This window comes from Rhincodon typus, chromosome 21 (assembly GCF_021869965.1).
Source record: "Rhincodon typus isolate 14 chromosome 21, sRhiTyp1.1, whole genome shotgun sequence".
Lineage (NCBI taxonomy): Eukaryota > Metazoa > Chordata > Chondrichthyes > Orectolobiformes > Rhincodontidae > Rhincodon > Rhincodon typus.
Window position 1 is genome coordinate 6,898,114 of NC_063352.1, and position 18,384 is coordinate 6,916,497.

At 43.7% G+C, this 18,384-nt stretch overlaps 1 protein-coding gene across 1 annotated transcript in view; it reads left to right on the plus strand.

The window, feature by feature from the left end:
• Window positions 1–527: 527 nt before the first annotated feature.
• The window catches only part of rhbdl1 (rhomboid, veinlet-like 1 (Drosophila)), a 219,309-nt gene continuing 201,452 nt past the window's right edge, over window positions 528–18,384 (plus strand). Inside the window, exon 1 of the mRNA XM_048609520.1 lies at window positions 528–722. Within this exon, the coding sequence (XP_048465477.1) occupies window positions 528–722 (195 nt within the window). The remainder of the gene's footprint in view (window positions 723–18,384) is intronic.

Here is an 18,384-nt window from a genome sequence, read left to right on the forward strand (position 1 = left end):
AATGTACATTTACACCTGATGATTAATTCTAATGAAGAAACTTCCATAGAGGTCAGGGAATAGGCCACCTGGCTCTCTTTTTGATTAGGTTTTGATGCAGAGACTCCAAAGAAAGGAAAAATGAAACAACAGCCTTATAGCTTTTCAAAGGATGTGAATTTTAGGAATTTTATATAATTGTCTATAAAACTGATGCACTGAAATGATGTAATACCAGCAGCATCAGAGGAAACATGCAAACGACATGTTGGAGCCAGGAAAGGGTTAATTCTGGAGTCTTTAAGATGCTGTATACCTCTCCGCTTCTCTGCAGAGCAGCAGTGTGGTTGTAGGCTTTCGGTACCAGTGCTGTTAAGTGTAATTATGTTCGAGCAGGGCCCACTATCTCTCATCAGAGGGAGCTGTTGAGGCAGCAGCTGTGTGAAAAATCCTACAGTGAACGTTCGAGCCATGTCACTCACTCTCAATTCGTTTGGACATGATTGGTTGCATCTCTTCTAGGAGCTTGTTGGCATTCTGTGGTGTAGATGTTGGATGTTGAAGGACGTTGTGAAGAAAGGGCCTGGATCGGTACTGCCTTGCAAGCTATCCTCAGTGCCTGTGAGAGCTTGTGCTTCTGTCTGATTGCTGGGAGAGGCAGACAATTCTTGGCTGGTGTGTGTGCAGCAAGCTCAAGGTTGTATATGGATAGGAGCTCTCTGCTTCAGCTCATACAGGAGCAGGTCAGTATGTCTTTAGTACCGTATCACACTTGGATCATCTCATTCCAGAGTTCTCATCTTTCATTACTCTGAATACATCTCATGTTGATAAATCACAAGCCACATCCACACTGTTTTTTTTTTGCAATTTATCTGTCTGGTTAAATAATTAGCTAATATCAGTGCTGTGCAAATGCTGGAGCTGAAGGAGAGAATGGTAAAATGCAGGAAAGCCAAATGATACCCAGTAAGTCAGATGAGTAAGAGGGAAAACAACTAGCAGACTAATAGCACTTCACTCAGAATGGGAAAGAATTTAAAAAAATAGGTTGGAAGTCCTGAATTTGAAAATGAGGAATTGGAAGAGCACTAAAACTAAAATGAGGGAGAAAGAGCCCCAGATATACAGAATTAATGTAACTAATGAAGGGCATGAGATATAACAGTTAAGAACAGAATAGAAAGGAAAAGATTTAAAAGAGAAAGCAAAACAGGGAATACAGTGCAGCAACAGAGTCATAGAGAAAATTTAGGTTAGAAGAGCAGTCAACTGCAGATACTCACCAAGAGTAGGATGTAGAGTCACAAACTCTTATAATACTATTTTGACACTTATGCGATTATAAAGTAACTTCTACATTAACTACTAGAGACAGTTTTCTGGGAATTGAAAAGAAACCTCTTCTGTGTATAACCATGGTGCCCATTTCTATTACCACAGCTCTGTTAACTCTAAATCCCCATAACATGCCTATGCTTTTGCCTTGATATTATCTTACAATCTGTCCAGTATTATACATTCCTGTTCTATATTACATTTGAAAAGAAGGTCATGCTAATTATTATTTAACTAGATATATCAGGTACAAATTAACCTAAAAAAGCCATTAGTAGAATTATGTAATGAATCAGTGTTGGGAATATTAAGAACCATTAATACAGTAACTGTTGACAAAAATGAGTAATCTTCCAGGAAATGTTATGCTTCAAAAATGATTTCTTGAGATTGATCGTTTTAAAGAAATTTGTAACATATGAATTTTGGTTAATTTAAACACTTGTGCTATAACTGAATCTGTTTTGAATGCTTGATTATGCACCATACATTTCTTACAAGAGCTGTTAATGTCTGAAATATGACTGACGTGTTCTGGACCGATATTTTTCAAAAGTTATGACATAGGTAGGTAATTGAGGGATGTTTTTGTGCTCCAATCAGACATAGCAGTTAATAGCTATGCCTCAATCAGGAATTTTGTATAATAGGAATGAATGAAAAGCCATTTGGCCGATTATATTTCTATGGAATGGGAATAAATGAAAAGTGATTTGGTTAATTGGATTTCTATATAATGGGAGTGAATGAGCTTTGATTTAGTCCAAAGAAATTCGATGCAGGGCGAGTGTATGGGAAACAGTTTGGTCTATTGAAATCTTATATAATGAAAATGTTGGGAAGTGACTTGGTTCATTGTAATTCTGCATAATAGAAATGAGAAGAAAGTGATCTTGAAACTTTTTGACTGTTGTACGTTTATTCTTGGGACAGCCAGCACTTTGAATTGCCTTTGAGAAGGTGGTGGTAATCACCTTCATGAACCTCTGTTGTCCACATGGTGACAGTGTTATGTCAATGTCGTTAGCTAGGGACTTTCAGGATTTTGAGCTAGTGACAATTATGGATTATGTCAAGGAAGGGATCATAGAAACAGGCCCTTTGGTCCAACAAGTCCACACCGAACCTCAGAGCATCCCAACCAGACCCACCCTGCTATAACCCACCTAATCTACACCTCCCTGAACACTATGGGCAATTTAGCATGGCCAGTCTACCTAACCTGCACATCTTTGGACTGTGGGAGGAAACCCACACAGACACGGGGAGAATGTGCAAACTCCACGCAGACAGTCGCCCAAGGCCGGAATCGAACCCGGGTCCCGGGTGCTGTGAGGTAACAGTGCTAGCCACTGAGCCACGGATAGTGTGTGAGTGAGTTGGAGAGACCCTTGGAAGTGATTATGTTCCCACGCACCTTCTACCCATGATCTTATGGTGAATAAGCTCCTTATGGTTTGGAAGTGAATTGTAATTAGAAATTTGGCAGTTTTTTTTTCTGTTATTCAATCCCAAATATATGTTAGGATCTTAACATGTCAAAATATTCTTATTATTTAAAAATAATCAATGTGGTTATATTTTGTTATACAATATTTTCCTCTGTGCCACTTTTAAAGGCTGGCATTATAAGGGCAGCACGATAGCTCAGTGGTTAGCACTGCTTCCTCATAATGCCATGGACCTGGGTTCGATTCCACCCTCGGGCAACTGTCTGTGTGGAGTTTGCACATTCTCCCCATGTCTGTGTGGGTTTCCTCCAGGTGCTCTGGTTTCCTCCCACAGTCCAAAGATGTGTCGGTTAGGTGGAATGCCCATGCTAAATTGCCTATAGTGCCCAGGAATGTGTAGGTTAGGTGAATTAGCCATGGAAAATGAAAGGTTAATGGAGTGGTTCTGGGTGGGATGTTTCTCAGAGGGTTGACGTGGACTAGATGGGCTGAATGGCCTGCTTCCACATGTAAGGATTCTATGATTATGTCTACCGGGGTTTTCCATGTAGTTCTGGACTATGTGACCCACCAAAGAGACATTTCACACAGAGCTGTCAGCATTGGGCCAATCCTAAATATGAGTTTGTAACCACATACCAAAGGCAAAGTTATAACTTTCATTAAATACGATGACCTACAGCTTCCTCTGCATTTGTTGATGTATATTCTGAGCACAAACAAATTAAGTGTCACTAATAGATTGCTGAATTTTGGGCATAAGTGAGTGATTCCTGTAAATAAAATTTGCTAAGTATTCCTGAATTTTGTGCATGGATCCATTGAATCTGAGTGGATCTCTGCTTACAGAACTGGACTTGGCCTTGGCCCTCAACTGCAAGTGTTCTCTCATTGTGTTTGATTGTTGGTTGTTTAACACAGTCCAAATTTACAGGTGCAGCAGGAAACAAACATTTTAATGGCAACTTTTTGATCGTTTTTAAATAAATTATCTGAACTAAGACCTTCTGTCTATGTTATGTGCTTCTTTAAAAGCATTTTTCTACAAAATATGTTACATTAAAAATTAAAATTCTACCTCAGTTAATATGCTTAATGTGCATGAATGATTGTTCAATGAATTGAAATTCAAAAAAGAAATATACTGTTGCGCATTTGCTTTTTACTTTGGCTCTTGACGTTTTCACTGATTTCTATGTTCTTGTGCATTTTTGCACCCAGCTTTGAGCCTGGGTGCACTCTAATGACTAGGGAGGATTCTTAAGCATTTGTTGATATCAACAAAATGAGTGTATCTTCAGACAAATCTCAGGTGAATCTTTCGAGTTGCATCCGCAGAGATGAGTCTAGGTCAATAAACGTCTTTTCGGGGACAGAAACAGAAGTTGCTGGAAAAGCTCAGCAGGTCTGGCAGTTCAGAGGAAAGGTTACCGGACCTGAAACGTTAACTCTGACTTTTTCTTCACAGATGCTGCCAGGCCTGCTGAGCTTTTCCAGCAACTTTTGTTTCTGTTCCTGATTTACAACATCCGCAGTTCTTTTGGGTTTTATTAAGTGTGTTGGGGTGGGACGGTGGATCAGTGGTTAGCACTGCAGCCTCACAGCACCAGGGACCCGGGTTCGATTCCACCCTCGGGCGACTGTCTGTGTGGAGCTTGCACATTCTCCCTGTGTCTGTGTGGGTTTCCTTCAGGTGCTCCGGTATGCTCCCACAGTCCAAAGATGTGCAGGTTAGGTGGATTGGCCATGCTAAATTGCCCAGTGTTCAGGGATGTATAGATTAGGTGGGTTATAGGGGGATGGGTCTGGGTGGGATGCTCTGAGGGTCAGTGTGGACTTGTTGGACTGAAGGGCCTGTTTCCACACTGTAGGGATTCTATGATTCTTAGCTGTCTGAGGCTGGATTTTATGGAGATGCACAGTGGCCCCAGTGATGAGCCAGATAATTCCACCCCATCGTTTTGGGTCAGTCCTGACTGGGTTATATAGTTATCTTTCAGTGGATGAGCTATCATCTGAGCTTTTGTCCCTTTAAAGGATGAAAGGCTGCCTGTAAAAGAATCTGGACTAGTTGGAGGAGCCTGCATCTTCTGCAGCAGCAAAAAGAGTGGTAGACGTTGCTAGCACAGCATCCAGTTGAAGAACCCCAGTAATGGATGTCACCCTCTTAGCAAGGCACATGGGGTCAGACATTGCCAGGGTGAGTCATACAGGCCCAGGTGAGGGAAGGATGATGAAAGGAAGGGGATGGTGCCTCATCACTGTCAATGTGTCCCGAGAACACCCGACTCAATGGGCCAAACCCAATCCAGCCCTAAGGGAGGCGACTAATATTCACCAGGTTGTTAGCCCAGTGTGGTAGCAGCCATATAGCATGCTTGCCTTCATTGGTCAGGGCATGGAATGCAAGAGTTGGAAAATCATGTTGCAGTTATATAAAACCCTTGTTAGGCAACATTTGGAGTATTGTGTGCAGTTTTGGTTGCCACATTACCAGAAGGACTTGGAAGCTTTGGAGATAGTGCAGAGAAGGTTCATCAGGATGTTGCCCGGTCTCGAGGGCATTGGTTATGAGGAAAGGTTAAAAAGACTAGGATTGTTTTCACTGGAAAGACAGCAGCTGAGAGGAGACCTGATGGAGGACTACAAAATTATGAGAGGCATAGATAGGGGTGGATAGTCAGAGGCTTTTCCCCAGGGTTGAAGTTTCGATTACAAGGGGACACAGGTGCAAGGTCAGAGGGGAAAGTTTAAGGGAGATGTGTGAGGGATGTTTTTCACGCAGAGAGTGGTAGGACCCTAGAATACACTGCCAGAGGAGGTGATGGAAGCAAGCATTTTGGCAACATTTAAGAGGCATCTGGATGGTTACATGAATAGGGAGGAAATAGAAGGTTGTGGACTGAATAAGGGCAGAAGGTTTGTTTTTCAGTTTAGTCAGGGCATGATGATTGGCACAGGCTTGGAGGGCTGAAGGGCCTGTTCCTACACTGTACTGCTCTTTTGTTCTTTTGTTGTTTTAAGTCCAACTTTGCAGTGCTGCAATGCCAGCAATGGCAAGAGATAGCCCTTAATTGGCTTCAGGGTGCGAGGGTTATCCTCCATGTTCCAAGCCCACTGGAAGAATGCCATGGCAATGGGAAGGTGACAGGCATTCCACTCGTAAAGTTCTTTACAAGAAACAATGAATGTTGAACTGGAGCGTAGAGTCTCAGGCACAATGGCTACCTTTGTATATGCTAAAAAATTGAAAAAAAAAGAAAAAAGGGCTGCAAAGCTGAACGATAAAAGATACAGGAGTATTTTAATTGACTTGGAAATTGGACAGAAGGTGGAAAGTTAAATTTTATCAACACAAATGTGTTACAAATAGTGGTGAACATGGACTATCAAGTTTTAACTTCCATCATTTGATTGTTAAACCTGAGGCTTTTGATGGACTAAAAATTGTTTTAAAAAAAGGACAAGTACTGACCAGAAATAGCTGCCATGATCACCTAGCACAGGTTGATTCAAGTACAGGAGACCAATGTGAAATAAATGAAGCCATCTGCACTGAAATTACAATTTTATATAATGACATCAAAACAGGCAACTAAGTCAATATCAAGAAATTTGCATCCCCTGTCTTAATTTACAATTATAAGATAATTTAACATATCAGACATGAAAGAGTGCCTGTGAAATATTCGACTTGGAGAGACAATGGGGACAGATTCAAGAATCCACAAATTAATCCTGTTTCAAAAGCTGTTTCTGAGCAGCAGCAGTGAGAAGAAATGGATTTGTAAGTAAGACCTAGAAGACATTCTCTCTTTCCCTGCCTGTTTTCCCAGCATCAGGAAAACAGCACACTGTGAAAAAGCAAATTGGGTGAGCAGCCATTCTTAAAGAACTCCAAGGTATCTACAGACTTCACCTCTGCTGTGGATATCAGCTAACATTTAAACAACTGTGGTCTTTGATTAAAAATTCAACATCTCAAGCACTGAATAGACTTTTAAACTGCATAGCCTTTATTCCTCCTGTCTTTACCAGACAGTGCCCATTTTAAACTTACCACCTGTATTTGTGTATGTGTTTGATGTCACATGTTTATTATTTTTTCACATGGTCAGTAGATAATAAAATTCTTCTTTGACCCAAGAAAACCTTATAATTGGCATCTGCATTTTTATTGAGTTAAGAGACCATGGGGTGCAGGTTCAAAGTTCCTTGAAAGTGGAGTCACAGGTACACAGGATAGCGAAGAAGGCATTTGGTACGCTTGCCTTTATTTGTCAGTGCATTGAGTCTAGGAGTTGGGAGGTCATGTTGCGGCTGTACAGGACATTGGTTAGGCCACTTTTGGAATACTGCATTCAATTCTAGTCTCCTTGTTATAGGGAGGATGTTGTGAAACTTGAAAGGATTCAGAAAAGGTTTACAACGACGGTGCCAGGGTTGGAGGGTTTGAGCTATAGGGAGAGGCTGAATAGCCTGAGGCTATTTTCCGTGGAACATCAGAGGTTCAGGAGTGACCTTATAGAGGTTTATAAAATCATGAGGGGCTTGGATAGGGTGAATAGCCACGGTCTTTTCCAGGGTAGGGAATCCAAAACTAGAAGGGCATAGGTTTAAGATGAGAGGGGAAAGATCTAAAAGGGACATAAGGGGCAACTTATTCACAAGAGGGTGGTGTGTGTATGGAATGAGCTGCCTGAGGAAATGGTGGAGGCTGGTACAATTACAATATTTAAAAGGCATCTGGATGGGTACATGAATCAGAAGGGTTTAGGGGGATATAGGCCAAATGCTGGCAAATGGGACTAAATTAATTTAGGATATCTGGTCAGCATGGATGTGTTGGATCGAAGGATCTGTTTCCATTCTGTACAGCTCTATGACTCTATAACTGCATTTTAATTGATACTGCATCATAAAAAGAAATAAAATATATTTTGCAACTAAGTGAAAGGGTTAGTTAAGAAGAGATGAGCGGAATCACATTTTCTTATGTGATTGTAACAAATGCAAACTGCATTGAGGACAAAAAATCCGAAGGTGCTGTAGTTAAGATGAAAGGAAATGATGTGTATGAAACGCGAAAGAGATGATTTTGGCCTGGATGATACAACCTGAAACTATTGAAACAATGGCCAGTGGCAGTGTGAGAAGAATTGCAGAAATACTAATAGATAAAGAAAATGCTGGAAGTGGTTAGCAGGTCTGGCGGTACCTGTGCAGAAAGAAACAGAATTAACATTTTGATTGGTGATCACTTGTCAGATTTGCAAAAACAATTGGTATATATTGAAGAGTAAATATTAAGTCAAATTAATGATGAAATCACGTTACATTTAAAATTATTGATGAAAAGACATTTGCAGTACTGCGTATTGTTCTGGTCACTGCAGCATAGAAAGGGCATTGTTCTTGAAAGGATATAAATCAAAGCAACCAGAATGATTTAAAGAATGAATTATAGTGGGCTTATTACAAAGACCACTTTGGCCATGCTCTTGTTGGAAAAGGAATGCATGAAAAATGTTACGATTGCTGTTTCTGCAATTCGAAAGGGAGTAGACAAGGTGGATGATGACAAATCAAAATATTTTGAGTGTCCTTGCCCGACAGTATCGGTCAAAAATCGCAAACAGTGATAGTCGCCGGCTCAATTTTAGAAGGGGTTAACAGTTGGATATCCAAAACACTTGGCTGAATTTGGCACTGGGCCTAATTTTAATACGGATATTAGGTTCCTAACATAAAATTGGAACGTCAATTAGGAAGGAAGTAGTTGGAGACTTTGCTGTGTGGACTTCAATTAGTTATTTTTAATCAACATGTTCAGACATGTTATGTAAAGGTAAAAGGTAAAGTTGTCACAGTCCTATTGTACCACATTGCTGGTCTCTCATTAGAGAGAGTGGTGGTTCAACCTGAGGGTTACCATATCTCAGGAAGGGGAGACGTTGAGAAGGAGGGTCCTTCTTGGTAACCTCCGCTGGTGCAGGAATTGAAACCATGCTGGTGGCATCGCAAACCAGCTGTCCAGTCAACTGAGCAAACTGACCCCCTCAACATATAACACAGCGCCTCTTGAGCCCAGGCCTTCTGGACCTTCTGAAGGAGCAGATCTGATTAGTTTTCTGTTGGAAAAATAATTTTAGCCATGGTTGCCCCACCTACATGATTTGACTCCAATTGTAACTTACCTTTGCTGATTGCTGTAGTCATCAGTGCTCAATGTGGGGAAGCTATTATCAGGAATATTCTATGGGCATAGCTTCTCTGCTGCTGCTAACAAGTCAAAATCTGTTCCATCATTTAAATGAGAGAATGGTAAAGGTTGGAAACAGACAGCTTTGATCAATTCAAATGTAAATCAGGTATATTTCATAAGTAATATTTTGAGATCAGGTGTATGAGTAATTTGAGAAATGTCAGTTCTTCTTATTTGTTTGTGGGACGTGGGTGTCACTGGCTAAGCCAACATTTATCACTGTTGTTGAATTGCCTTCTGAGAAGATGGTGGTGAACTGCCTTTTTGAATCGCAGCAGGCCATGAGGTGTTGGGGGACCTGCAATATTGTTAGGACAGGAGCTCTCAATTTCGAAGGAATAATGATATATTTTTAAGTCAGGATGGTGTGTGGCTGGAGGAAAATTTACAGGTGGCGACATTTTCATATATCTGCTGTCCTTGTCCTACTAGGATGTAGGAGTCATGAATTTGGAAGGTGCCATGGAAGGAGTCTTGGTGAGTTGCTGCATTACATCTTTTATACTAAGGTTATCCAACCTTTCTATCACTGAGAGTTAACCTGTTGCATATTTGATTCTGGGTGAATTAATTGATAGAGATCGATTGCAATAATTAGCTGATAACTACAATATTGTTGCATCAGGTGCCAGTAAGAACTTTGGTCTGAATTTCACCTTAGTTAGCAATTCAAATGTTGCTAACCAACAAAAGAAGGATTAGAAATGTTGACCAAAAACCTGGTAAAAGATGTAGTCTTTAAGGGGGAAAAGGAATGTGAAAAGCTTGTAGTTACTTAGGGAGGAAATTCTAATCTAAATCCACTGAAGGTACAACCACTAAAGGTTGAGCAAAAGGAGGAGAGCAATGCATGTAGGACCAAAGTCAAAGATTAAGAACATGAGTTCATTCAAAGTTAACAGGTCTAGAGGCCACTGGAAACCACTGAGTATGAGATAATAGCCAAACAGGACTTCATACAGGAAAGTGCAGTGATTGTAAGAGGTCAACCAGGTGGACCTCATAGAATATGAGTTCCCTGATTGGGGGTGTTAATTTGGTCCAATCAGGGAGCCCTGGCTTACAGATATAAACAGGAGTGTCAGAGGTTCTGTTCATTCTGAGAGCTGGCTATGAGGGAGCTGGATCAGTGTCTAGGACTCTACACATATAAATAAAAGATGTCTTGGTGATGGGATACCTGCCTCTGTGGAGTTATTTCAGAAAGGATTCAGGCTGAACTGAAGTTTACTGACCACGGTGTATTATAAAGCAGAGTGGAACATTAAATAAAGTGGAGTGGATGGAGACAAACTGTTGCTGCTCTTAACAAGATCAAGAACCAGAGGGCAGACATTTAATGTGATTTGCAAAAGAAGCAAATGTGATGTGAGATAAACCTTTTGCACACAATGTGTAGTTAGGATATGGGCCTGTTTGTGAAGTGCAGGCAGGTACAGTTGAGGTATTCAAGGGAATATTGGAGTGTTGGGTGACATGGTGGCTCAGTGGTTAGCACTGCTGCCTCACAGTGCCAGGAATCCAGGTTTGAATCCAGCCTCAGGTGACTGTGTGGAGTTTGCATGGGCTGTCTGGGTGGGTTTCTTCTAGGTGCTCTGGTTTCCTCCCAAAGTCCAAAGATGTGCAGTTTAGGTGGATTGACCATGGGAAATTGCCCATAGCATCCAGGGATGCGTAGGCTAGGTGGATTAGCCATGGGAAATGCAGGGTTATGGGATAGGTTAGATAGGTGGGTCTGGGTTTGATGTTCTTCAGAAAATCGGTGTGGACTAAATGGGCCGAATGTCCTGCTTGCGCATTGTAGGGATTCTGTGATTTTTGGAAGGACATAATGTGCAAGGGTATGGGGTGAAGCAGAACGTTGGCAGTAGGCGATGACGCTCATTTGAAGAGCCAATGTGGACACAATAGGCCTAATGGCTTCCTTCTGCATTGCAACAATTCTGTGACGTCATCTTCTGCCCAACCCTGACCTGTCCCCCATATCACAGTGGGAGGTTCATCAGTCAGCCCGCACACCCTGAGGCTCTTTGAGGTTCTCGGGTGGCAATTGGTGACAATTTAAGGATCTCATTTCACCTCCACTGCTATATTACATGCATAAGGGGAAAGTGGAGGAAGGTGACCTCTCAATTGGGGATACGATTGGGTACACCCCTCAAGATTGTACTCAACTTTATGCCTCCCCTCAGCCTCTAAAACCTGACCTCCTTCCCTCCCTCCCAATCCCTCCCTGACTAAATGCCCAGTTTCAGCTTCAATTCCTGTAATCCTGGTTGAAATCTTGTCGGAGCTTGAGGGAGTTTCACCTACTAGTCGGAGAGGTTGAACTGAATCTGACCATATTTTGTTAAAGTGCCATTTTTGTTGGGTTTGACAGCTGGTTTCTGTCTGTGAAGGCTAACAAGTTTTCTTGCGCTTTCATCCCAAATTTACCTTAGTAACTACCTACCACGCCCCTATAGTGCCTGATCCTACCCTGATTCTCCCACTCGCTGTAGCTAGAAACACTCACCACTGCTGGGATCCCTGATGCCAGTGCCATCTTTAAAAGGCCATTGTGCACCCGGTCAACCACTGTCAGTCCGGACCTGCCCTGCATGGTTTGGAACGTTTGCCCTGGACATGGCAGAGGAGCGATAATTGGTGCCTTGCTCTGCCGTCAGGGACCTAGAAGTCAAGGTGGACATGATGCGTTTTCTCCTGAACAGGCAGAGGAGACCATGACACCAGACCCTATCAGCCTAACCTGAGGTTGAACCTCTTCACCTCTGCTCCTTAAGACCGTAACAAATAGGAACAAGGGTAGGCCATTTGGCCCATTAAGTCTGCTCCTCTATTCAATAGGATCATGGCTGATTGACATTCCTCAAGTCCAATTCTCCTGCCCTTTCCTTGTAACACTGGATTCTCCGTCTGATCAAGAATCTATCTGTCTCAGCCTTAAGTATACACAAGGACTCCGCCCCCACAGCTCTCTGTGGCAAAGAGTTCTAAAGACTTATAACCCTCCAAGAGAAGAAATTTCTCCTCATCTCAGTTTTAAATTGGCGGCCTTTAATTCTGAGACTATCCACTCTCGTCCTAGACTCTCCCATGAGGGGAAACATCCTGTCAACATTTACCCTGTCAGGCCTCTTAATAATCCGATAAGTTTCATCCATGTTCCCTCCAACTACTGGCTGCTGAACTTGGCGATACATCATGAGTGGCTGCATGATAATGTATGTGGTAGATCATTTTGTCCTACTTGTGAGAACTGGGCAATACACACAGCTCCAGACAGAGGAGGCATGGCAGGCACAGAAGAGGGTGCATTTTACCTCCATTTCTGATTCCCTTAAAATTGGGCTCATCAGTGCTGTGATAACTTGCCAGTGCCCCCTAACGAAAAGACTAATTGCAGAAACGAGAAACATAGATATAATTCTCAGCAAGCTCTTCAGGCATTTTTTATAAAATCAGATTGTTATTAAAGTATTCTAAATAATTTTGTAAGTTAACTTCTTCCTATCCACCAGATAACCCAAATACTGAAGAAGGGTCTAGGCCCGAAACGTCAGCCTTCCTGCTCCTCTGATGCTGCTTGGCCTGCTGTGTTCATCCAGCTCTATGCCTTGTTATCACGGATGAGATCATTGTGTTTTATAAAAGATGGATTCTAATCCTTTTTCCAAGTTACGCTCCCGGAGGGCGCCTCTCACTTAACCCTGCCTTTAGTCAGCTTGAATAGCAAAGGCAAACCTCCAAATGGTGGGATCTATGGGCAGGAATTCCTTTTAGCTTTGTGCTGAAAGTCATTGCCAGGGATTTCAGCACCACTTTTGAGTCGGAGATTACACCCCTTTGCCAAATGGATTGGGGTGATTCTTAACAATGCAACAGCTTTGGAAAAGCTTGCTTTCATAATATTGTGGTGATGGAATCGGACTCTGATCAGGCTCCAATTTTTCCTTTGATTTAATAAATTTGAAACAAAAATTCTGCTCTTAGCAAAAATGGGCTTTTGTAGGTTAGCAGTGAAGCTGATGATTGTAACCTGAAAATATGTTGAGTTTCACTAACAAGAAGGAACAGGTAAAGGATCATAAAGATTAGCTTCTTATAAGCTCCTTGCATGAAACTGTAGTCACATGTGTGTGATGTACCTGTATGTGAACATGCAGCCTATGACAATGCTGCCCAGCAGAGAAGGTGAAAACTTACCTGTGCCAAACAAGAAGAGCGATTGTAGGCGGTACAGATGAATTGTCGCAGACTAATGTTGGCTTTTCCAGAGATTGAATGTTACTTGCGTCTGCCCCATGTATTTTTGGCAGGGGGGAGGCATGTAAACTTGGTCACCATCCACTCCCGACCTCAGCTCCAGAAAACAGAGGGTGAGTGGGTGGGCACCCTATTCAGAAGTGGGCCATCATATACATTAATCGAGCATGTTAAACATTCAATATCAAGCAATATTACCCCAACTCACACCATAACATAGTTGGCAGCACATGTAAGGAGAAAGCAGAGTTAACGTTTCGAGTCCAGTGACTCTTCATCAGACCTGGCCTGATCAGTCTCTCCAGCAATTTCTGTCTTTGTTTCAGATCTCTTGCATCTGCAGTTCATTATTATGATACGATTGGCCTGGGCAGATGGTTGAGAGTGGGCAGACTATTTTCTTTTTAAAGGTGTTAAAACATAGGGAGTGCTATCTTTGATGGGTGTTTTGCCCACTGGGGACAACACCCCTACTGAACTCACTTCCTCTCTATTCTTCAAAGTCTGCCCCCTCTTGCCTCAACCCTGTCCCTGCCCAACCTCTCCCTGGGATTCACCAGGCCTCCATCTTGCAGGTTTTTATACATTCACTTGTGGGATGCGGGCATCGCTGGCTGGCCAGCATTTATTGCCCGTCCCTACTTGCCCTTGAGAAGGTGGTGGTGAGCTGCCTTCTTAAACCATTGCAATCCACCTGCTGTGGGTTAACACGCAATACCGTTAGGGAGGGAATTCCAGGATATTGACCCAACGACAGGGAAGGAACGGCGATATATTTCCAAGTCAGGATGGTAAGTGGCTTGAAGGGGAACTTGAAAGTAGTGGTGTTCCCATGTATCTGCTGCTGTTATCCTTCTAGATGGAAGTGGTCATGAGTTTGGAAAATACTGTCTGAGGGAATGTGTGAATTTATGCACTGCATCTTGTAGATAGTACACATTGCTGCTCCTGAGTGTCGGTGGTGGAGGGAGTGGATGTTTGTGAATGTGAAGCCACGACTGAGTTCTGGTGCCACCAGGAACCTTTGGATTGAACTGTTAGCCAATCAGATCGGTTGCCAGTTGCAGAGGGTGGGACCCGCTTGCCCCGGGAAGGGGCAGAATTCTAACCATTTGCCATATCGGCCTGACCCATAGCAGTTTGTGGCAGGTTTCTCTTTGGTGTCTCCACCAAGCTGCCTTCCAGAACGAGAGGCAAGGGGTCTGGCCCCCTCCCCCTCTGTAATTTCCCACCTTTTTAAAAATCGAGTTTAAACCTATTTTTCAAATTTTTTCTTGTGATGGGTAATGCTTGGATTTAACCTCTATATCTCAAGTTTCATCTATAATGGTGTCAATTGATGGTTAGAATTATGGTGTGTAATAATTACACATTACAGTACTGTTTTCTATCAATTCATTAAGCATAGACAGTGGGAGCAGGAGACAGAGTCCTTTAATCCTGCTTCCCCATTCAACTTAATCATGCTGATCATCTATCTCAATGTGACACTTCTCTTTCAAAATCTAGAAATTTATAAAAATTGCTGGAAAAACTCAGCAGGTCTGGCAGCATCAGAATTCTGCTTTCTCTCCACAGGTACTTTTTTTTAAATTTATTCATTCACAGGATGAGGGTGTCGCTGGCTAAGCAGCATTTATTGCCCATCCCTAATTGCCCAGAGGGCAGTTAAGAGTCAACCACATTGCTGTGGGTCTGCAGTCACATGTAGGCCAGACCAGGTAAGGATGGCAGTTTCCTTCCCTAAAGGACATTAGTGAACCAGATGGGTTTTTCTGACAATCGACTCACGGTCATCACTAGATTCTTAATTCCAGATATTTTATTGAATTCAAATTCCACCGTGTGCCTTGGTGGCATTTGAATCCAGGTCCCCAGAATATTATCTGGGTCTTTGGATTAACAGTCCAGCGATAATACCACTAGGCCATCGCTTCACCCAGACCTGCTGAGATTTTCCAGCAATTTCTGTTTTTGTTTCTGATTTTCAGTATCTGCAGTTCTTTGGTTTTCTTTATTTGGACATTTATCAGTCCCTTTCAATAGTGATTGGAACCAGGTGAATCTTGTTGACTATGAGATCCTTGGTTGGGTTTTGTTAACTTGGGCCTAGCAGGGAGCCCTGGCTGACAGATATAAGCAGGGGATTCAGAATCTCTTCACTTCAAGGACTGACCCTGAGCTGGCTGACCACAGTCAGTGTACAGTGCACATGTAAATAAAGGGTGACATGGTGACTGGACTAGCCTCTGTGCAGTTATTTCATCTTTCTTGAATATATTTAGTGACTTGGTCACCACAGCCTTCTGTTGTAGAGACTTGCATAGGTTCAGTGCTCTTTGAGTGAAGAAATGTTTCCTCATTTCAGTCCTATCCCATATCCTGAGACTGTGCACCCTGGTTCTAGACTCAGACAACCATCCTCCCTGCGTTTAGTCCAGAAATTTTCTGAATCAACCTGTTCAGTGATGTTATAACACACCCCTGGAGCAACAGAGGCGTGAATCCAGGCCTCCTGGCGTAGATATAGGGACACTACCACTATGCCACAAAAGCCCATCTGTGTCCAGTCTATCAATGGTGCAGTGTCTCTTTAACAAATTTATACCTGATTGTAATGTGACAAGCATGTACACCAGTGGGGACAGAGCTGAAGTTCCTGTTCCTCGATACTTTAATAATTTAATAATTATTTTAATAGCTAAGACAGCATGGAATAGCTTAATGAATCTGAAATAAAGAAACGATTTAGTGCAGGGCCAAGAAATAGAGTGTGTGCTGGGGTTATTTTTAGATGATCCTTGGTGGAATGGTGTGATTATTAAAAAGTGAGAGCTGAAAGGTATAGAATACATAACTAATGATCTCCAAAGGGTGTTTGAAATTTTAAGGCCCAAGTCAGTGGTTATCCAAGACAACAAGGTATAGAGCTGGATGAACACAGCAGGCCAAGCAGCATCATAGGAGCGGAAAGGCTGACGTTTCGGGCCTAGACCCTTCATCAGAAAAGGGGGAGGGGAAGGGGGTTCTGAAATAAATAGGGAGAGAGTGGGAGGCGGATAGAAGGTGGATAGAGGAGAGGATAGGTGGAGAGGAAACAAACAGGTCGAAGAGGCGGGGATGGAGCCAGTAAAGGTGAGTGTAAGTGGGGAGTTAGGGAGGGGATAGGTCAGTCCAGAGAGGACGGACAGGTCAAGGGGGCGGGATGAGGTTAGTCGGTAGGAGATGGGGGTGTGGCTTGAGGTGGGAGGAGGGGATAGGTGGGAGGAAGAACAGGTTAGGGAGGCGGGGACGAGCTGGACTGGTTTTGGGATGCGGTAGGGGGAGGGGAGATTTTGAAGCTTGTGAAATCCACATTGATACCATTGGGCTGCAGGGTTCCCAAGTGGAATATGAGTTGCTGTTCCTGCAACCTTCGGGTGGCATCGTTGTGGCACTGCAGGAGGCCCAGGATGGACATGTCGTCTGAGGAATGGGAGGGGGAGTTGAAATGGTTCGCGACTGGGAGGTGCAGTTGTTTATTGCGAACCGAGCGTAGGTGTTCTGCAAAGCGGTCCCCGAGCCTCCGCTTGGTTTCCCCGATGTAGAGGAAGCCACACCGGGTACAGCGGATGCAGTATACCACATTGGCAGATGTGCAGGTGAACATCTGCTTGATGTGGAAAGTCTTCTTGGGGCCTGGGATGGGGGTGAGGGAGGAGGTATGGGGGCAGGTGTAGCACTTCCTGCGGTTGCAGGGAAAAGTGCCGGGCGTGGTGGGGCTGGAGGGGAGTGTGGAGCGGACAAGGGAGTCACGGAGAGAGTGGTCCCTCCGGAAAGCAGATAAGGGTGGGGAGGGAAAGATGTCTTTGGTGGTGGGGTCGGATTGCAGATGGTGGAAATGTCGGAGGATGATGCGTTGGATCCGGAGGTTGGTGGGGTGGTACGTGAGGACGAGGGGGATTCTTTTTTGGTTCTTATTGCGTGGATGGGGTGTGAGGGATGAGTTGCGGGAGATGTGGGAAACACGGTTGAGGGCGTTCTTGACCACTGAGGGGGGGATGTTACGGTCCTTGAAAAACGAGGACAACTGATATGTACGGGAGTGGAAGGCCTCATCCTGGGAGCAGATGCGGCGGAGGCGAAGGAATTGGGAATAGGGGATAGCATTTTTGCAGGAAGGTGGGTGGGAGGAGGAGTATTCTAGGTAGCGGTGGGAGTTGGTGGGCTTGAAATGAATATCGGTTTCTAGGTGGTTGCCCGATATGGAGACAGAGAGGTCCAGGAAGGGGAGAGAGGTATTAGAGATGGTCCAGGTAACCTTAAGGTTGGGGTGGAAGGTGTTGGTGAAGTGGATGAACTGTTCGAGCTCCTCGTGGGAGCACGAGGCGGCGCCGATACAGTCATCAATGTAACAGAGGAAGAGGTGGGGTTTAGGGCCGGTGTAGGTACGGACGAGGGATTGTTCCACGTAACCTACAAAGAGGCAGGTGTAGCTTGGGCCCATGCGGGTACCCATGGCCACCCAGTTTGTCTGTAGGAAGTGGGAGGAATTGAAAGAGAAGTTGTTGAGGGTGAGGACGAGTTAGGATAAGCGGATGAGGGTGTCAGTGGAGGGGAACTGGTTGGGCCTGTGGGACAGGAAGAAGCGGAGGGCCTTTAGGCCGTCTGCATGGGGAATGCAGGTGTAGAGGGACTGGACGTCCACGGTAAAGATGAGGTGTTGGGGACCGGCGAATTGGAAGTTCTGGAGGAGGTGGAGGGCGTGGGTGGTGTTGCGGACGTAGGTAGGGAGTTCCTGGACCAAGGGGGAGAAAATGGAGTCCAGATAGTTGGAGATCAGTTCGGTGGGGCAGGAGCAGCCGGACACAATGGGTCGACCAGGGCATTCAGGTTTGTGGATTTTGGTTATCCATTTTTTTTGGTAAATTACTAAATCCTTTGATCTGCCTCAAAATTTGAAACAAAAATATCTTTTCTTGTAAACTTATCATGGCTGAAAAATGGTGATTTTGTCTATAGCGTAGAGTCACGATGTGGCAATTTTGTTTTATGGTACCTTCTGGAAGGTCAGTGGGCAGGTTTTTTTGCCTCAGAGATAGTAGG